This window comes from Gavia stellata, chromosome 22, assembly GCF_030936135.1.
Source record: "Gavia stellata isolate bGavSte3 chromosome 22, bGavSte3.hap2, whole genome shotgun sequence".
In the NCBI taxonomy this organism is placed as follows: Eukaryota; Metazoa; Chordata; class Aves; order Gaviiformes; family Gaviidae; genus Gavia; species Gavia stellata.
In genome coordinates, this window is record NC_082615.1 from 4,986,356 (window position 1) to 5,007,482 (window position 21,127).

At 53.6% G+C, this 21,127-nt stretch overlaps 1 protein-coding gene across 2 annotated transcripts in view; it reads left to right on the forward strand.

The window, feature by feature from the left end:
• SEPTIN9 (septin 9) overlaps nucleotides 1-21,127 on the forward strand; it is a 104,211-nt gene that overhangs the window by 20,085 nt on the left and 62,999 nt on the right. The window contains exon 1 of one of the 2 annotated variants that reach the window (XM_059828365.1): nucleotides 7,507-7,561. The exons of the other annotated variant lie outside the window; for it this stretch is intronic. Within the exon in view, the coding sequence (XP_059684348.1) occupies nucleotides 7,507-7,561 (55 nt within the window). Of the gene's footprint in view, nucleotides 1-7,506; nucleotides 7,562-21,127 lie in introns of those variants that run through there. 2 annotated transcript variants of the gene reach the window in all.

Here is a 21,127-nt window from a genome sequence, read left to right on the forward strand (position 1 = left end):
ACGTGCTGTGCCATGTGTGTGTTAAACTCATCAGAGGATGAGCAAGGTTTCTGAAGCCTCTCGTTGCTATTAAAACATCTGTGCTGTCACGCAATGCTGGGGTTTGTGCCTGTTTTGGTCTTAATATTAAAAAATAGTAATTAGTAATTATTATTTTTGAAATAATTAAGTCAGTTGGTTTTCTGCTTGGATTCTAAACTGCACCTCCCAGTTTCTTAGGAAAGTCTGACCTGAAACTAAATGAGAAGAACAAGGGCATGAGACTGAGTTTGTTTTAACTGCGTGAGGCAGGTTTAACCGTTCAGGCAGATGCAGTTCCTGATCCTCTTTCCGTTTCCTTCCCCTGCAAGCGTCCCCCGCTGTTTAATCAACACCAGGGAGTTGTGCTTCCCTTCCCTTCCCAGGCACGGGGGCTGCCAGCCCGCTCCGCCGGTGCGGTGGGGACCCACCCGGCCCCCCTGCCCTCCCGGCAGCACCGGGGCGGCTGGGTGTGCGCTTGGCTGGGGCTGGGGCGATGGGCCTGGCCCGGGCTTGGGACGGCGTTTCCCTTTCCAGGCTCTCGGCACGCACAATAGGCGGAATCGCTGGCTCGGTGTGAAATGCTTCAAGCTGGGCTCTGGCACCGGCATGAGGTCGGTACAGCCCACAGTGAGCTCATCCCATGCGTACTGATCAGCGGGTAAACGGGCAAATTGCTTGTTGGAGTTGACGAGGCTCAGAGTGCATAGGAGGGTGTTCATGGGGGACAGAGCTGTGCCCGCCCAGCCCAGCCATGTGCCGCTGGGTCTGAGCGTGCTGGGTGCTAACCCGCAGCATCCTTTCTGCTGGCAGGCAGTGGGACTGGGTGCCTGGTTTAAATACCACCTTAGCACTGGTGTTAAACCCAGGGTGACTTCATCGGTCCCCATGGAAGCAGGGGAGGTGTTGGGGACCATCAAGAATTTGCACACGTGGGGCACAGGAAAGGCTCGGCTCTGTTTTCAGATTAGCAGCTTGAGAGTTGGATGGACGTTGGTCCTCTGCTTGCCCTGCTCAGTGTAACCACACGTGATGCATTCCCTTGTCCTGTTCGAGAACAAGCTGGTACCTACTCTGCATGCTGACTTAACGGAGTTAAACCTAAGACAAAGTTAAGCCTTGATCATCTTCAGAGCTGGCTTGCCACTGGGGGAGAAGAGGCTTCAGGGATCTTGTGTCTGTGGCTGTTCCTCCCTCCGCCCAGCTCCAGTGGGGTCTCTCAGCTCCAGGGTTGTCCCAAAACACCAAGTTTGCTGTTTCCCCTGTTTGTGCAGCGAACATCTGAGAAGCTGTAGGCTTGGGGACCGTCTCCTTCCCTATGTCACATTGTATTTCCTACAAGCAGCCGTGCTTTACCTTGAAACCTGTTTGGCTTTTTGCCCCCTTTATTTCACAGCACTCCCTTAATATCTCCCATCACTAGCTGTTAAAATCATCTTCTCATTTCCAGCTCTTATTGACCTGTTTATACCACAACCATGTTTGGGTTTGGATTGGGGTTTTTTTTGTTCCCTTGGCAACAGTGATCTTTGCCCGCAGCAGCTCTCCCCTGCGGCGCATCTGCACGCGATGCTTCTAGCAGTCCCATCCCCTTTCCACCTTCATTTCTGCTCGCTTTTACTGATGCTGGGTTGCCAGAATGACTCAAAATGGAGAAGCAGTGATTTCTGCTTTGCTGCTGAAAGTATCTCATTTACCACGTTTTAGGAGTTGTGGTTGCTTTAGCTGCATGGCGTCGCTGGCTCACGGTCACGCTGCGACCCACCAGTGCAGCGAGGTCCTTCATGCTGATGCGCTTTTCTTGAGCGAAGACTATTAAAAGCCCTTTAGGTACTGACCTTCTATCACTCTTCCAGATTGCATCCTATTTCTGTTATCCAGTCTTCAAAGCTATCCGAGCCTTTCTGTGCAGTACCCTGGCTCTGCGTTTGTACCAGGGGCTGCGTAGCTCTGCGGCACTAAGGGATGAGATCTGGCTGATGATTTCCTTTATGACGAAAGTCAGTTAATTATCCAGAAATCACAAATCAGCAAACCTATTTTGAATTTTTTAAACTTTTCCCATGATCTTAGTTTCCTTGCAAAGGAAGGGAAGTATGACTAGCACTGAAGTGCGGCCGGCCTCGTTGTATTTCCTACTTCTTTGGAAGCAGGAAGAGCCTGAAGTCTTGGGAAAGAGCCTTTTTTCATGACAATTCCTGTGTAATCAGCAGGGCTGGATGCATGCCGTCATCTACATGAAAGCATGGGCGGAGGTGATGGGAACTGCATCTCTGGTTTTCCTTCCAGAGTCCCCCCCCGCCCCCCAGCCAGTAACACTGGCGCTTCCCAAGGAGCTGGGGGCCGGATTCAGCACTGCTCACCACCGCAGCCAGGTCTGGTCTTACTATTTGCCAGCTCCCCATTTCTGAGTGATGGCTGCTACGTGCCTCAGTTTCCCCACCTGTAATATGGAGATCATTGAACCTCTTCCTGGTGGATTTGGAAGCAGAAATGTTTTTTGGGCAGAAGCACAAGAACTCAGAAGGTGCAGGGAGCAGAGGAGCAGAAGGGAAGGTAATTGCAGCAGCCTTTTTTTTTTTGGCTTAGAAAGGAGAGATGTGACTCACCACTCCTTCACCTTCAAAATCTGCCTTGTCCGGGTTGTTGTACGTCTGTTTCTACCTGTCACCCTGCATTGGTGCTGCCTGCCTGACAACGGCCGAGCGGATGGTGCAGCCAGTGCTGCCCTGTGCTTCGCCTGGAAGCGCTGCCGTGGGGATGATGGACCGCTGCGGATGTTGGGGCTTGGTGTCGCGTGGTGCAAGAGCCTCCACCCACGTGCTGCACCGACCTGGAAAGGCTGGGAAGGATGTTTCATCTGTGATGAGCATCAGGAAAAGATATTTGGGCTCTCAATAGAAACATTAGTCGGTTAATAATAATATTTAGTTGCTCCTATGTAGTACTTTTGGTTAGTAAGTCTCAAAGCATTTTATAAATGAGGCTAGAATCAATGAAGAGTTTTGTTTTCTAATTAAAATAGGAGGACGAAAGGGAAGATGCTGCGGATGAATTACCGGCTTTTGTGTACGAGATACTGTAAGATTCAGGTAGCCACAATGACTCATGCCACCTAGTCTAACCGAGCCTGACGCTCATGACTGCAGCAGATTGTGAGAGCGATAAGAGCTGTGCGGGTTCAGAAAAACCTTGACTTGTGGGAGGAAGAAAATCTGCCTGAAAAACTGCATTCTTAGCAGCTTGCAAGGAAACCGTACAGTGCTGTTTAAAATGTGTATGGATAAGGAAGTCCCTTTTCTGCCTTAGCCTGTCTTGATAAGGGATCTTCTAACGCTGACACCTACCATCTCCTTGGGGTTTTTTCTCTCTTACGGTGTTTTCTTCTTGAAGTGACTTTCTAGGTCTGCTCTGCACCGTGGTCCCCCCACGCCTGTGTCAGGGCAGAGGCAGTGACCAGCACTGGCTGCTTCTGGAGGAGGTTGTGCTGTGATTTGGAGAAGCCCTCGAGGTACATCGCTGCCGGGCGGGCGGGAGAGCCCAGGGATAACGTACCCAGGGGACAAGAGTCAAGGTTTCTTGCATCTGCCAGCTACCATGGCATCAAGCTAGCTTTAGCTTGGTATCTAGAACGAAGTGATCAGCAGATTTTACAGACTGCCTTTTTGGGGGCAGGAAATCACTTCTAGGCCAACAAAACAACTTTGCAGGAAGTTTATTGCTCATCTGAAGAGCAGAGTGATGGTGAAGGAAAAAGGGCTGGGCAGCCAGTGCCCTCGGTGGCCTGGATTAGTAAGGAAACAAGAAGTGTTTCCATTGTAATGTAATACAGCAAGGAAAGTCATTTACTTGAAACCCTCCTGCAGCCAGTGGTTTGCAGAAGAGGGATTGTGTCTTGGACAGCAGTCACCGTGTAAAGTATCCTGCAGGTTTCAGCTGACCAGGAGCTCGGAGTGAGTCCTCTGCTACAATAAAAACAGTTAGGGAGACACTTGGTTGTGTAAGCAAGGGGAGCAGCGAGCAACAGAAGAGATATAATCTGCTCTTTTTCTTTTGAAAAGTGAGTTCTCTTTATTAAAATAAAAACCCAATGACAAACACTTGTGAAATGTTGGGAGAAAGGAGCATGAAAGCCAGATAAGTGACTGAAGAAGATACCCAACACGAAGGACAGAAGGAGCAGAACCTGATTAGTTTATCAAAGGGAATGTAGGTGACGTGATCAGTGTGGGAGATCTTTCGTTGGGAGAAGGCTCAGGGTCCTTAATCTCCTCGATCTACCAGACAAGGACAAAGCGGGGCCTGTGCCGAAACTGCAGTTGGATGAGCAGTACCACACACGCCTGTGCTGTGCTGACGGGGAGCCCCAGAAACAAATTCTAGGGGAGGTGGGGGATTCTCCATCCCTCTGGGATGGGTGCTCAGCTTCCCAGGGTCTCCTGCCTTTCTGGAAGAAGTGTTCAGCTAAACACAAGTGTTTGGGTTCAAGGCGCAGGTAGAGAACCAGATGAAATGGTGTGTGGTTGTTATGTGCAGACTGGACAAGTGAATGATTTTTTTTTTTTTGGTGTTCTGCTCTTGTAAAGCCATACCTCTGACCGTGGCTAAATCAGATAAAGGTGCAAGAAAGTCTCCAGGCAAGAGAAGGATGGGCTTATGTCCCCGCAGGAAAGCTTACTCCTCCTCTACTTGCAGGCGCTTGGGTTATGTGCTGTGGGGTGAGTTGTTTACATACCTTCTTGCTTTAAGTATTTACTATTAGAGCTCTGGATATTCTTGTTATCCTTCAGTTGCTGTAATTTTCTGTCTTCCTCTCCCCCTCTCGGTGCCTTAGGTGCACACGGGTGCAATATTAACCAGCTGGTTTCAATGAAAATGAACTCCTACTTATAGTCCAGATATTTTATTTCACACTTCTTGGGGCTCTCCTCTAGGCCTGTTCATTTGCTAAACCTTTATTAGATCCGGGATAATAACATCATCTTTGCTTAGGAAAGGCAGAGTGACCCAGGGAACTGTGACTAAACCAAACTGCCTCAAACTCTCCTGCTGAAGAGCTTGGAGCTTCTTCACCAGGTCCACGAGACCAGCAGGACGTCATTGTGACGCTCGCTACTCACAATCCATCAAACAATCGGGTTTTTTCTAGTGGTCTACTTCTTGCCTCCGGTTGACCTCAAAAACAGAGTCCCCAGCACAGTGCCACGCCGGTCCCCGTGTGACCTAGTTCAGAGAGTGCCACCAAACTCCAAGCAGCAGGTCTGACACTGAATCTTGGGGGGCTTGCAAGCGGGGAGACTCTGAACATCAAAAAATGCGTTCTGTCCTTCCTCAGATTGACCCTATTGCTTTTTAAAAATCTTTTTTACAATATGGATTTTTAGTTTGTCTTGCTTAGTTCTTCCCCCCGCCTTTAAACCCATTCTACAACCGTGTGATGAGAATGTACTGGGGAGTTACAATGCTTAACAGCCTTTGTAAGAGTCTAATCTAGGTTCTGCTCTTCCAGCAAGGGAGTCATCGACAGATTTTAAGAAAGTAGCTTTTTTCTCAGCTTTTTTCTCGCTCAGTAACTAAGGTTAATTATTGACAGCTACATTCTTACCTGCTTGAAATGGATTGCGGATGTGACCTGCATCCGAGCACTTGAGAAGAGAAAAATAAAGGCACTTTCTTTCAAAAATCAATGCCACCAGTGCGCTCAGGCAGCATGCGATGCTGTGCAATGTGGCAGTCGCTGCCGCTCCCTGCAGAGCGTGTGGGGACGGCGGGGACCCAACACCCGGGCGCTGAGCCCAGCTGCACGAGAGCCGCAGGTTGACGTTCGTTCCTGTTCTCCTCTAAGGCGTCGGGAACAGGTAATGGTGTTCAGGCAGTGGGGCTGCCGGGGAAACGGGCACTGGGGGCCCTGCGGACGGCGTAGCGCACGGGGAGGCGTTTACATTTCCATATTGTGATTGCACAGAGGTTCAAAGCCTGTTCCTCCCTGCACTGTTGCGGTGTGTTGGTTTCCGACATCTCTTTCATTTCTTGCACTCCTAGCGCTGAGCGCTGCTTCTGTGAAAGGAGAGGAAAACCACTGTTTATACCTTAAAATACCATATTTCTATTTTAAAGATGCAGTCTCAAGGTTGTTTAAGCAGTTCTTATGTTTTAAAATAATGCCTTTCCATGGATTAAAACCTCAAGCTATTAACAGTGTGGAAAACCTGGAACTTCTTGAGTCTGGGAAATTGGTGCTGTTGGTTTCGTGTTCTGGTTCACATACACTCTTGGGGAGTCTGTGGTGTTTGCAGACTGTGGAAGTGTAAAATTAAAAGTGTGACATAAGTGATGAAGCATGTACTTTCTGCAGTAACAGGCGGTACCAGTACTACTGTTTTGCATAATTTTTCTTTATGGTTCACCCAAAGTGGACTAAAACCCCAGCCCATTAATTCTTCTTTTCCTGTTGATGTGCCTGGACGCATTTCAGTGGGTATCATCGCTTTTAAATGATGCTGCTAAAACACAGGGCGGGGAGGATAAAAAGAGGGTCAAGAGGGCAGGATCTGAATCAACAGGGGAAGGGAGAAACATCAGATAAGGAGCAGAGAGGGTGTGGGAGGTGGAGAGGAGGCGGCAGCAGTGCGGTGGAAGAGGCCGGTGGCGGTGCCCAGCGCTGGCCATGGCCTCGCTGGCCCTGGCCGGAGAGGAGCGAGCTGCCCAGGCCTCAGCACAGGCCTGCCCGGCCTTGGGGCAGGGTTTGCAGCCTCTTCTGCTGCTTCGGTGGCGATTTTCTAGAGCTGGCTGGAGAAGCGGTTTGGATGTGGTAGTGATGAGTTAGCACTGCTAGCTAGTGCTCTGGTTTGATTTTTGAGAAGTTATGAAAACAGAGGAGGGGGGGGCCGTGTTGCTCCTTTCCAAACAAGGGCAAATGGAAAAGCGAAGGGGTTATCGGTGCTGGAGGACATCAGGGCTGTAACCCGCCCCTTTAGGCTGGTGCCGTCCCTTCCCTGGGGCACCCTTGGGCCCTTACCCCTCACCAGGCGCGGGTGCAGGGCGGCAGGCGCGGGTTTCGGCCCGTGCCTTCTGCTCCCCTCCTCCCCGGGCGGGGGGGGATGCGGGCCACGCTCGAGGCTGCAAGGGGCTGTTTGCCCCCGGGCGGGCAGTGCCCGGCTCCCGCGGGGGCTCCGCGGGTGCCCCTTCCACCCACCCGGGGCGGTGCAGGGGGTCCCCGCCCGCCGCTCCACAGAGGGGCCGGCGCCGCCGTGCGGGGGGGGGAGGCGGCGTGACGGGCGTGGGGAGCAGCCAGTGCGCGGCGAGGGGGCTGGGCTGGGCCGGGCCGGGCCGGGCCGGGCGGCATGGCAGGCTGCCCGCCGGCGCGGGGGGCGGCCGCAGCCGCTCGCCCTCCGCCATTCATTCGGCCGCAGGCGGCGGCGGCGGCGGCTGCGCGCACCCGCCCGCCCGCGCCCCGCAGAGCCGGGGGGCAGCGCCCCGCGCCCCGCCATGGCCGACCCGGCCGTCAACGCCCACCTGGAGGGCATCATCTCCGACTTCGAAGGTGGGTGGCCCCGGGGGTGAGGGCGGGGGTGCTGCTTTTTGGGCTAAACCGGGGAAAGGGCGGGAGAAGTCGCCGCCGTGCCGTGTGCCGGGCAGCGCGGGGCCGCCCGCGCCCCTCACAGGCACCGGGCCGGGGGCGCCGCGGCGGAGCGGGGCTGAGCCCCCCCCTACCCCCGCGTCCGGCTGCCCCCCGCCTCTCCCCGCTGCTGCCGTGCCCGGGGGGGACCTGGCCTCTGCCGGGGCCCCGCCGCGGGTCGCACCCGCCCGGGTGGGTAGTGCCGGGAGGAGCGGGGTGCCCGAGGGCGGCCGGGGGCTGTCGGTGCCGCCGCCGGGCTGCCGTGCCTTTTGTTCGGAGCAGCGTTGCGCCTGGGGGTTATCTGCTAAAGCAGGATCTCACGGGATGTTTTTCCTTTCCTGCCTTTCCCAAGTTGGCTTATGTAGATTTTTAGCTGAAAACACACGCCCGACACAACTAAAAGTCTGTGCAACCACAGGCACCGGCCCTTCTGTCTGCTCCCAGATTTTGGGTGCAAACGCAGCCCTAGAGTAGCTGAGAGGTGGATAACGAACCCAAGTTTCAAGTATGTCCATAGCGGGAGCCGCCTGCCCTCGAAAGCTTTGCAGTTGTCCCATGGCAGAGCTCCAGTTGCCCGACGGCGTTGCCTCGCTCTCCGATGGAGTATCTCCTTGCAATCCCCTCGGTGTGCGGACGGGGATGCCTTCTCCCCGGTGTCTGCGGCTCTTGCCCAGCGTGCTGGCTTTTTCAGGCAAGAAAATAAGCTAGCGGAGAAGTGTGCTGCTGCCAGATGGGTACAAGAGTTAAAGATGGGCAGGAGAGGGGTAGGGGAGGGTTGCGTCTGAAGCAGACGTTGAGAGATCGGCTTGGGGGATCTCATCTTCCTGAGCGGAGTTTTGGAAGAGCAGCTCCATCCCTACGCACTCTCACGTCCTGGCAGCGACCCAAACTGAGCTTTGTGCAGCGGTTTCTAGAAAAAAAACAAACTAAGAAACAGTGGAGATCTGGGGGCCGCGGTGAAAGCTTATCCGGGGGCTGCGCGTGTAGCTATAGGCTGGGACGGCTTCACCGCCTCCTGGTCAATCCAGCCTTGCCTTCGGGAAGGAGCGCGGCGGTGTTTTTCCTGCTGGGTAGCTGGGGAAGCTGAGAGCACAAGGGTTCCTCTTCCAGGTCAGGCAGGAAACGGGTGGCAGAGCTGGGGTCTCCGCAGCCCTCGTCGTAAGGTTTAGTCAGGTCCACATCCTCTTTTTCCAGCCCCTGGGCTTTCTTCAGCTAAAGTTGGGAGTGGAGGGCTTAGCAGGAGGCTGAGGGAAGTCATGCCCCTTAGTTAGATGGGGACTAACAAGTGTTGGGACACAGAGAACGACCCAAATACACCCTCAGTTTGGCACTCGGGGTTCAACGGCGCCTTTGTAACTGTCCTTCGGGGACTCGTGATCTTCCCCACCGCAGGGCTCCGAGTCCTGATGTAATTACAGCCTTTCCTCTCGCCTGCCCCAGTTGCATTTAAAGCTCTGAAGAATGAGTAATTCCCTACTTGGATATGATAAAGGCTCTGCTGTGAGCCCCGGGGCTGCTTGTTCAGGCTGGGTGTGCTGCTTGGTGGCACCGAGCCGCTCTGCAGTGCGATTTTTTAATTTTTTTATTTTTTTATTTTCAGTCCATGGAGCGCTTTATAGTTTTTGCCTGTGCAGAGGGAGAGGCTGGGGAAAGCTCTGTGGATCTGCAGCCAAAAGGTCTGGCCTTGCCCTTGAGCAGGGATCCGGGCTACTGTTTCACAATTTAATTAGTTTTCTGGGTTGCGTAGCAGCTTCCTAAGAACAAGGCAATTAATTTCTAGCCTGTAGGGCAGGAGATGCAGTGTTCATGTCTGCTGGGTGGGTATCTCAGCCCCAGGCAGCCCGTGGCCAAGCAGGAAAGATCAGCCAAAAATACCACGGAGCAGAAACACCAGATCACCCAGCAGCCAGAGCCCCCTTTGTTCTTGCTGGTCACACACTGCCTGCCCTCCCGAATCACCCTGGTTGTTCCTGCCTCCTTTCCTCGCAGCATCCCTCCCCGGTGTAGGACCGACAGTTTCTTGTACCTGCTGGGAGTTGCAGGCTCGCCTGTGGGCTGCTGGCGCAGGAGCTGCCAGCCTCCATGAGCTCGAGGAGGATGCGAGGGCCCTTTGGGAGGGGGAAGGAGAATGAGATACTCAATTCCAGTTTAGTTTCCAAATTGAAGCAACGTGCGAGAGGGAAACGCAGCACAGCGGAACACGTTCTTCCTTGTGCCCGATGATGCGATGGGGATGGTTGCATCCAGGCAGCGGTACGTGTGTCCACCTTGCACCGAGCCAGCAGGTCCTGCGCAGAGGGCACTAATCCTGCTTCTTTGACTGGCAAGAGCTTCCTCGTCTCTAACGGGGGAGAGAGAGCATTATTAGCTCTGTGGTTTGCCAGGATTTACAGAGCATAATAGTTCTGCCCCGGCTTTATAGATTTTGGCAGGTTTTCGGAAGCATGGCTTGTTCAGCCGCGGTTGCGGCAGCACTTCGCAAGCTCACCTCTGCCTCAGAGAGGGCTGCGGGTTGCTCAGCTCCCTGGAGTCTCAGGCACAGACCCCTGAGTGGCAAGGAAGGGAACCTGTAGCAGTAAATCAACCCGGGTGGCGGGATGCTTGTGCAGCGTGTTACTGTTGTGTAAACCCCAAACCATCCCGATCCTGTTCAGGTTGGGTGATATGGGAGCGTTGACGTCTGTGAGGTTCGACTGAGGAGAGGGGCAGATGTTCCTCTCGCCGCTTTGGTTGGTTGTGATGATGCCCAAAGATAACTCCGCAACTTGGTACTCGTCTTCCTGCTAGGGATTTAAAGCACTGTGCACTCATGATCTACTGCCTGGTAGTAAGACAGAAGAGATCTGCTCCGGCCCCTCATCCTGGTGGGATGTGGCTGCTGCCGAGCAGAGTCCCAGGGGTAACAGAGGCGCGTTTTTGCTGGCAATCGCTGATGGTGAGTTGGCAGCAGTGATGCTGAGCGCTCTTTGCCTTTGCCAGTGCTGTCGGTCAACACCAGATTCGTTTCCTTGTAATGTTGAAACACAAAATGTCATAGCAGGTGCAAGCTGCGAATGATGGCAAACGCCGAGTGGGGCATAGAGCAGCAGGGTGGTGCCGAGGGGTTCAACGTGATGGCTGGAGCTAGAGCCTGGGGAGGATGCAAGCTTGCAGCTTTGCTCTGGCAGAAACCGTAAGACAGCCTTTGTTGATAGTTCTTAATCCCTGATTTAGTACCCTTCCCTGTAGCCCAGCTCCCTCGCTGGCGGGCGATCCTTGGCAGTGCGGCGGTCTGAGCAGTCATGAGCTGCGTGGAGCTGGGCACTGAGGGCAGGGAGCCTCCAGCCCTGCCAGGACACATCAGTGCTCATAGGAAGGCTTCTCTGATTATTTTATTTTTATTTTTTTTTCTTCCCCGCTATTGGACTCATTCCCTACAGGCACATACTTCTTGCACCGCCCGACACATGGTATTTCTAGTATTTCAGCCAAAGACTTTGTCTCAATGAGGTACTGAGTTGTGCTAAGTTATGTCGTGGTTTTAAGGGTCATTAAAGACAAAAAAACCATCAGCCGCGTTGTTTTCAGGAGGGGGCTGTATTAGAAATAGGCTTTTTTATGTGCATGAATCTCATGGGCTCATCCTTAAAATTTATTTGAGCAAATGCCCAGGATGTCTCTGGGACACGTGGCGGTGGTGCGTCCCCTGGGCTGCTCGGGGCTGGCACGCCTGCTGCCGTGGGGAGCAGCTGCTGCCCGCGTGCTGCGGATGCTGGGACTCAACCCTGCTGCTAATATTAGCAGGAACGCGCCAGAGGGATGGTCGCGATGTTATGTGGGTGATGTGGCTTGAATTCAATATGGTGAAAAGCCCCGGAGAGGAGACGTGCTTCGTGTTTGTGTAAGCGTCTCACTTGGATTCGGGGTCTCTCCTGTAAGCCCTGCTGTGGGTCCTCGGGATGAGGGCTTACATGCACGGGAGTGGGCTGGGAGTCTGGGTGTGTGACTAACGTGTGCGGAGGTTCAATGCCTGGAAAAGGAAATGCAAGAAGTTATTTCAGATTATATCTTGGATCGTCTCAACCCTAGGAGTGAAGCAAAGCTCCTGAAGATCAATTGTTGGATTTCCTGGGCTGTCCCCGAAAAATTACACTGCAGCTGGTCTCTTCTGGTACTTTTCATCACCAGCCCAGCGTGGGTAGAGCCAGCACCTCTCTCCCAGCTGATGGATGTAGCATGCTGCTCTGAGACAGCCGGTCACCTCTGATGTGCTCAGAGACGAGCTTTACAGGCGCTTCAGAGAGTTTTCTCTCTTTTTCCACTCTTCCTATCTATGTTTCTGAATCTGAGACAAAAGGATGGAGTGGATAGGAGTTTTCTGCCAAATCGGTGTGTGGTGGGAGAGGCAGGAGCCAGGGGAAGGCGCCTTTGGGAAGGCAGGAGTTGCGTCTTCCCTAGCAGAAGTTGTATCTTCCCCTGCGGAACTGGCCTTTCATGCACAGAGTGGAAAAATCGCATCTGCCCGGTTACAGCAGCGGAGATCTGCTGTTGCGGGTTGGTTTTTTCCCCCCTATGTATATTTAGTTCCTTGGGAATAAAAAGGTTTTGAGGGAGTGGGAAAGGGAAGAACAGGACGTGGATCTCTCCGTCCACGTGAGCTGGGCTCTGGGGATAGCCTCTGGCCCCGGTTGGGATGTAGGGTCATCCAAAGGTCATTGTTTATAGTCATCTTATGCAAGGAGGGCTGGGCTGCATGTCCTTGGGGATGGGCAACCACTGCATCATGGAGCACAGTGTCCTTGGCTCTGCGTCAGCATGGAGGGTTTCCAGTGTTGGCTGGTACGGGTGAGCTCTTGCTGTTCATTTGAGATCAGTCTTGGGCAAAGGGAGCACAGTGGTGCACTGATCATAAAGAAACCTTTCAAAAGCGGCTGGATGGGAAGGGACAGAGAGAGGATGAGTCTTTACACCAGGGCCAGGGCAGCTACTTTGGCTGTGCAAGCGTACTGCTGGTGCACGGAGGTAAGTCAAGGTTTGGAGCGTGTACACCATACCGGTTCTTCCAAGTACTCGCCAGTCTCTGGGATCTTGGTAGTATCTTTCCCTTAGTAAGAAGCTCACCTAAAATATAATTGTTCTCCAGCTTTACTCTTTGTTCATTGCCTGTTGGTGGTTTATAGCAGTGGAGTGAGTAGGAAGCACCTCTAGAACATGTTGGGTCATGCCTAATACATTTAAGTGACCATGTCTACACATCTTGGCCAATACATGCCAGCAAACCTGCTGCTAAGCGTGAGTCCTGGCACTGCTGGTGTCCTGTGGCCACGCTGTCTGGGTGCTGGTTTATTTTTCGTTTTGCAGCCCTTCCTTGCAGGGAGCTGCTCAGCCCGTTTTCCCAGGAGCCAGGACCCAGACAGCAGCCGCAAAAGCCTGGACCGGGACTTGTCATAAATCCAAAGACAATAATGGAGACTTCAGAGCCCATAATCACTCTAGATATTCACGTTTCTAACCCTGTTACTTGATATTTAAGGCAACGTCTTTTTGCAGGACCATTACGCAGGCTCTTTCCCTCTCCCAGCCTCCCTCCCTCCTCCTGCTGCAGTGAGCTCTGGCACCTTCTTGGTCTTTAGAGGTGGGACATGGAGGCAACAAGCCAAGCGGTCCTAAATCCTGGTTAAGCTTGTTTGAAGCCTGTAAAATGAGTCAATGGGTCTGAGTCCAGTTCCTGATGGGGATGTGCCTGTTTGGCAGGGGCCAGGGTCCATCAGGGGAATGCTTAGTGGGACCGGGGTGGGCTGCCTGTCATGCTCTTCGGCATGGGGCCAGGGTGGTGTCCTGGCCACCTCTCATTTCATACCTGCAGGGTATCATTTGGTCCTGGCACCCTTCTGCTTTACTCATGGAGGCCTCAGCAGTTTGCACCCACCTGCTGTGCCCTCCTCCTGTGCTCTCCTGCGGGAGACCCCTCCTTGCTCCCTTCCCTGCTGTGCAAATGGTGCTGCTGAGGAGTAGCCCTTGGGCAACGAAGGGGTTTATTATTACCCCCAAGTTATTCCGAAAAGCTGCCCCCGGATTAATGAGAGCTCTTCTCTCCTGATGGCTGTGACTCAGGCTTTTACTGTGATTGCTTTTGTGAGGATGCTGGACGGAGGAGAGGAGGTTGCTGGACGGAGCTCAGCACTTGGGGCTCCTGGGGTCACCTTCGGAGCGGTGACCCGGGTGCAGGGTCCATCCAGGCTGGCTCTTGGCTGGTTTGCATGCTGAAAGGTGAGACATCATGGGTGTCAGGGCGGTCCGTCCCCCTGCATCCTCCCAGCGCTGCAGCAGATGCCCTGTTGCTGGCATCCGAGTTAGGGCAAGTTGGGGTGGGGTACCAACCTGTTGCCTGGGTGCAGGCACTGCCGACGTCAGGCAGCCTCCTGCGGATTGCAGGGCAGCGGATACCGTGACCACATTGGTCTGTGCCGTTATCCTCCCAGCAGTAGAGGTGGCAGTTTGAGTAAGTGTCATAAAATTGTATGGCCCCTTGCTCCTGGTGAGTTGGGTGCTCTCCAGCTTCTTCCAGCCCTGAGAGTCATGGCAGGGGTTAGTGGTGAGGGCATCGGCACAGAGCACCGTGCTGGCACTGGTCTGCTGGACTGGTTTGGATGGGAAGGAGCATGGTGAGGGCTGGGGTTGGGACCTCAGTCTTTCTTTCATCTGGTCGTGGGAAGTGCAAATATGGGGAAATGTGAAAAGGATGGATTTTTATTTTTTTTTTTAAAGCATGTTTAATTTACCGGGGAGAAGAGAGCAGGAGTGGTTTGCTCTCTGCCAGCCTTCAGGACGTTTGGACAAGTGCTCGCATTGCGGTGCTGGGCGTCCCCTCCAACAGAGACACCAGAGCTGGCTACAGTGGCACCAGCAATCAGCGGGCAGCGCAGGCAGGGCTAGCGGGCAGCACTGCGGGCCTGGCTGGCTCCCGTGTCCCTCCTTTAGCCACTTTTACTAATTTACCCTTTTCTGTAGCTTTTTAATCAGCATGTTGCAACACCACCCATCGGAGCACCTTCTCAGGCCGAGACTCAATCACTTAATGATTTAATCACCACGGAGGCTGGTCGCCCGCCTGAGTCACTCTCCACGTCCCCTGTGCCCTGCGTGGGTGCTGGGAGCCGTGACTCATGGGGATGGCGTCTGGGTGCTTATGGCTTCCTATACCCGCTGTGGTACCAGCACCGAAGCTGGTAGCACAGGGCGGTCTGGGGTCTGCAAGACCATCTGCATCATACTTTTGCCTTCTGGGTAATAATTTTAAGGCGTTTTAGAAATATTAGTGAACCAAACCAAATCTGCAGTCCTCTGGGAGGCGCAGAGAAGATTTATTTCTTTCCTTCCTCCTCCCCTTATGAAAGGAAACTGGAGCACGGACCGGCGGCAAAAGCTGCAGAGAGCCTGTGGCAGAGCCAGTAATGCAATCCGCCGGGCTGGATACCCTGTATTTTATGTAATTTTCTGTACAAGTATGAAATTAATATAAGGGATGTAAAATATACTGGTCTGATCTGGAAGCATTTTGCTGAGGGTTAATGGTTATGTAAACTAAAGCGTAATGGAGAATCAAAGCTAAAACCTTTCCAGAACTGCATTATAGGGACTGGAAAGCTGGGATTTTGAATTAATCTGAGTGTGGATTGTATTTTATTTTTTTCTATTCTTAGTCCCGACTTCGCTTTTGCATGTTCATTTCTGGTAAATGAGGGGTTTGCTGCATCGGTCTCAGGCTGGCTTTGTAAGTGAAATGCTGCTTGAAAAGCTTCGGTTAAGGTCAGAGCCCTGAACTTGCATTTATCCCCAAACTTCCTCCGTAACTCAGCTCTTGGTACCATTTGCACAGTTCAGCAAGGCACTGCATAGTGACAGCACATTGCCAGCGTTACCTTCTACATGCCATTTATGTGTCAGACCATGCAATCTATTGCAACTTCTTTGGAATTCTGTTTGTAAAGTCAGAAAAAGGATTTATTTGTGTATAAACCATTCATAACCTGGTCCAGGATAGTGTGAGAGTCATGCTACAACAGCAGATTGTTGTTATATTTATATATATGTGTTTATATGTATGTATTGCAGCAAGGTTGGTTTATTGGTAAAAGAAAGGTGTGAAACCTCCTGGCGCAAGCACAAGGAGGGTATCCAGCAACCCTGACTTCTCTTATCTCTTACGTCGGACGACTGGTAGCTTCAGCAAAGTTGCTTTTAAAGTTTCCTGCCTTCATTTCCCTGGATGTAAGAGGGGATACGAATTTCTCATGCCTTTTTGAAGCTGTTGGTGTACTCACAAAGCCCTGCCAGTGTGTGTAGCATCGCTTGCTGCCCACACTGCCAGTGAATTTCCCGTCTCAGCCCCATGCTTTTGACCCCTCTGAGGGGCTTGGTGCAGTTGGGAATATCTTATTGTTGAGGATGGGATAGAGGTATCCTGCTCTGGCCCTACAGCAGGGTTGCAGCTCCCGTCCCCTTCTACTGTGGGACCTTTATGTTTAATATACAGTGTATATACACCCTATAGATGCATGAAGAACATCCTACTTGTGCCTGTAACTGAGCCTTTAGTTCACTAAAATGCATTCACCTCTGTTATGGATGGTGTCAGCTATTCAATGGCATCAGGGACGGTGGGTTTGGATAAGCCAAACCCAGGTGGCCCCGTGGAAACGTGGGTGAACACGCTTTTTGCACTTGAGTTGGGCCAGAAAACTGCCGTGAGCATCCTGCTGCCTGGTGACAGGGGTCTGCGAAGCTTTAAGGGCCGTGAGCGGTTAATGCTGTGTTGGGTTTCCAAGGGCTCCTTGAAAGATGAGACCTGCAGCCTCCCCCTCTTTCCTCCCCGGGAACAGGAGGTGACCATCTGGTAGCAGTTTAGAGAAAGTCAGCGCTCTCAAACAGTACCATTGTATCGTGTGAAATAACGGGGCGCCTGGCTGCCCTAGTCCCATAAGGCTCTTATGTGTCAAAAAACCCAAGAAAAGATTTCCGTGCTTAAGCAAGCAAGCAAACGTAACCCCTGGGTTACAGAGACCACGTGAGGGGCAGAGGGATGTTTAATGGGAAGCAGTTGGGCGCTGCGGCTGTGGCAGAGCCTGAGGCTCCGGTTGTGAAGCAGGTCCCGGAGGAGCCAGCATCCCTCGCTGTTTATTTTGGTCTCCTCCCGAGCTCTGTGCATAGAGATTTCCTTGTATAAAGCATCCCCTCGACTGTTACTTGGGTATTCTGTTTGAAAAGGGAAGAAAGAAGGAGCAGATGTTCCCTCGTTGACCCACCCTGGGTCCCACGGGGTGCTCAGAGCCGGACTGCAGAGCAGGATTAGCCACGGTGGACAATGTGCCGTGTAACCCTGGTGCTTCCCACCGGGAAACGTGGAGTCCTTGGGCAGGAGCCAGAGCTCTTCATGGCATCTGGGCGCCCATGGCTTGGCTGGGACCCCCAAGGAGGGACTTGCCTTCTGGGAGGAGCCTGTAGATACAAGGTCCCGGCCATGCTACTTGCTTGTGACTTCTCTGGAAAAATCTTGGCTGTCGTATGAACTACGAGATTTGAACCAGACCTCTGCCCCCTCTTCCCAATTTGCAAGATTCCTAAAGAGCAGCTTTAACTGGTGACGTGTGACCTACTGGTGCCTGGCCGTGGAGTGACCGGGAGGACTCAGCGGCCGCGCTGAGCAGACATCCCCAGCGCTGCAGCACAAAATAGAAAGATGCATAAATATTTTGCCGCTTCTCAGGCCCTGTGCTTGCTTGGGGAGCATTCGGGCCAGGGACGAAGGCATGCATTCCTTGCCCCAAAGCGCCTGGCTGGCAGGGACCACGTTTGGGTGAAGACTGTGGGTTTGCAGGAGCTGCTGCCATTGTGCACAGCCAGCAGAGCTGCCTGCCGCAGGTGCTATCTCGGAAAGCCCGTGCCTCCCTCATCTGCCACGATTAATACTAGTATTTTTTAAAGCTGAGTGATGCTCAGCAAAATGCTGCTACCTCGAAAGGTTTGCAAAGGTCTGGTCCCCAAAGGGACACCGCAGCGAGCGGTTCCCAGCCCAGGCACGATGGTTGTGGGCAGAGGCTGGCAGGGGCAGAGGTTGTATCTGAAAGGGCACGCTTGGAAATCTCATTTTAGGTGATTCTGGGCTTTCCCTGCTGTGGGAGGGGAGCCGCTGCCTTGAGCAATGGTGGATTGAGCCAGAGCTGCCTGAATTGGTTTGGAATCAGTTAAAAGGAAGTGTGTGTTGATGGTAACGCCAGCACACACACCTCCAGAGGAAGAGGAGGAAGGGCGATGCTCGACACCTCCGCCTCTTTCCCTGCCAGCTGCCTCTGACACCAGCCAGCAGATTGGATGCTGCTGGTGGGGCTGGGGAAGCCCTGCTAGCACCGAAAATCCCCTGGAAAACACCATAGTGGGGATAGCCCTGCAGAGTGGCCGTCCTGGACCCTGCCTGGGGCAGGGACACCTTGGCCCAGGGTTTTGGGGACATGTGGACCCGGAACCCCCCAGGGACCCAGAGCACTAGCCACGACTGCTGGCGTGGGACCCCGGCATCGCGCGGGTGGGAGTGGGCTGCAGGGCCCTGCGGCGCTGCCGTGCCTTCGGCTCCTGTTGTTGTAATGAATACGCCAGTTTCCCCGCAGGAAGCTGGGAGGAGGGTCATCTGGAGCAGAGGCTGTTTACTTTCCTTTCTTGGCTCTGGGCAGGACAGGCTATTTTTAAGCTTTTTCTCTTTTTTTGAGAGTTCTCTTGCTTCCTGAGGTCCTTTTCTCTTCTCTGTGCAAGGAGCAGGAGAGAGGCGATGCTGAGCACTGGAGCTACAGCCATGCTCGGTCCCACTGGGGGCCACCATCGCTGAAGGTATCTTCTTTGAGGATCACGCTCACGGCAGTGGGTCTCTGTCTCAGAGGTGGAAACACAAACCCTGTTGATCACAGTCTCTCACCTTTCTCGTGCCTGGGGTGTTTCACCTTCTCCAGGCCACGCTGGATGAAGGGCAGTGGCCAAATGTGCCGGCAGGACAAGCTGGGTACCGAAACCCCCGTGCAACCAGAGGCACGAGATGGACATCCCATTCCGCAGAGAGCCATGGGTGGGAAAGCTCTCGGGTTGTCCCCAGGCAAATCAGTGACACCGTTGGGGAGGGAATGCCACTGGGACCTGGGGGTCCTCGTGATTTTGCTGTCAGAAACTCCGCTGAGCCATTTCTAACCCTCCCTTGGGGTGACAGTTCCTTGCCCAGCCCCTCAGTACCACTTTACTGCCCGTCGGGACTGCAGCCCCGGCACGGGAGGCGTTATTTGGATGGCTCGAGTCTCCTGTGGCTGTAATCGTAGTTTTGCAGCTCTTCCTTAGGCTTTTTGAACCCCTTTGTGTCTGGGCTTTGACCTTGTTCTCCTTTCTGCAGCAGGGCCCAGAAAGACCTGGAGAAAAGCCATTTTTGGGTGTTGTATTCAGTCCAACCCCTCGATAAGGGCAGGGGATGGCTGTGTTCCAGAAAGACCTTGCTGGTGGCGTTGGGCAGGTTTACCCTGGGCTTGGGGTACTTCGAGAGGTTTGAGGTCAAAAGAAAGGACTGTGTGCAGCAGCTCCAGCATTGCCGTCGAGTGACCCACCACCCGGCCACTGATGCCACCATTTGTTTGGCAGTAGCAAGTGACAAGGGGACTGAAAGGACCTGAGATGATGGAGGCGGTTCATGCAATGAACCCTGGAGGTCAGCAGGGCTGTTTCTGTCCAAAGCTCATTACTGGGTCAAAAAGAAATCCCCAAACCACTTGGTATTGAGAAATTTCTAGAGAGATGTTCGTTAAGGAAAGATGCTCGCCAGCGTTTCCTTTGCTAGCGAGTTCCTTGAGAGCATTTACTTTCAAGCTGTTTCTCCAGACACATCTGTCATGAGGTTATTAGGCTGCTTTGTTGAAGGGGAATAAAATGAGGCTTAGCTGGCTGGCTGGAGGCGTGACAAGCAGGTTTTAAAAGCCTGACGTGGACAAAACTGAGATCCCATCCATCAGGGAGCTGGTAGTGTGGCTGGGCCATGTCCTCCGCTGCTCTTGCCCGCCCGGCTTTGCTCCAGGCTGGGGAAAAGCTCCCCGTCAGGTCGTCCCTTCCGCTCCCTTTGTTTTCCTGCAAAATGCAAACTGGGCTTGACTGGTGCATTGTTTTAAACTTGGGCTTTGGGGGGAAAAAATAACTAAAATGTTATTTTCTGAATTAAGGGTGTGATGGAGAAGGAAAACGATAGAAAAGTCTGTGCTGAAAAGTCTAAGCTCCAGCTCAGTTTTGGAGACCTGAGAGTTTTGGACATGCTGGAACAGCTCTCAAGCTTGGGACTTTTTTTTGATTAATCGTTCTTGGGATGCTGAGAACTGAGATTTAGACGCAGCCCTGCAGCACACGAGATGTGCCAAGCACAGACCGTGGAGCAGAGATTGCCGCAGAGAGCATCTCACCTCTGCAAGAGGGTGGTGACAGGGCAGGGAGTGCTCCATGGGATTCAGAAAACAGAGCAGATAAAATGGAGGAAAAACATCTTTATTTTTCTTTGCTGCCTCCCTCCCGCCTCCTACTAATGCCTGAATATCTCTGAGATGCAGGACAGACTGTTTTGTCACTAAGTACACTTCATGGGGCCCTTGCTGGGTTTTACATGGTGGTGTCATGTGTTGTGCTTCGGTGCTTTCCCCTCTTCATAGCCATAAAGCTGCTGCGGTGCCGTTTCCATCCGGTTAATATGGAGGGTGAATTGCCCCATGCGTCCCTCCCTGCCCATGCCGGCCAGGACCCCCTCACCGGGAGCCGTGGCTTCCCGGCAGTTCCCATGCCAGGGCCTGAACCGGAGCTGGGGGACACAGGTGTGTGTCGGTGCCCACGTCTGTCTGTCCCCGAGTACGGAGGAGGTCCAGGGAGGGGCTTTTGCTGGGTCACTAATATGGAGCGTCCTGGGGAGGCTCCTGGTCCCAGCCTCTGCAGTGCCCGTTCCGGCTGGTTTTGCAGCCTGGCATTCATATTTAGCAGTTTTGGGGTATTCCCCCCAAAAAAGGGAAAGCAGCCCAAAGCCTAACGCTTTAACCCCTGTGTGTCTCCCCATTGCGTGACTTGTCTGACACGTGAGCCCCAGCTCCGAGGGCCTCGCTTTCCTCACCGTCTCCTTTGGGACCTCTCCGAGCTGCTGCCACGGGACGGGGCCATCGCTGTCCCCAGCCCGGAGGCAGCCGCATCTGCTGCCTGCCCTGCCTGGAGCGGGGGGCGGCGGGTGTCAGCAGCTGCGTTTGCAATCTGCTGGCGGAGCGGAGCCGGGGCCACTGCCACGTGGACGGCCCCCCCGTCCCGCCGGCTGGACCCAGCCGCGCCAGATGGCTCCTCTCCGGCGAACGGATGTGTCCGAGGGATGGAGGGTCCCCAGGCCCCCTGGCCCTTCCCCAGGGGGTCGGAGCAGCCCCACAGAGCAGAGGAGTTGCTTCCCAAATGGTGGCTCTTCTCCAGCTC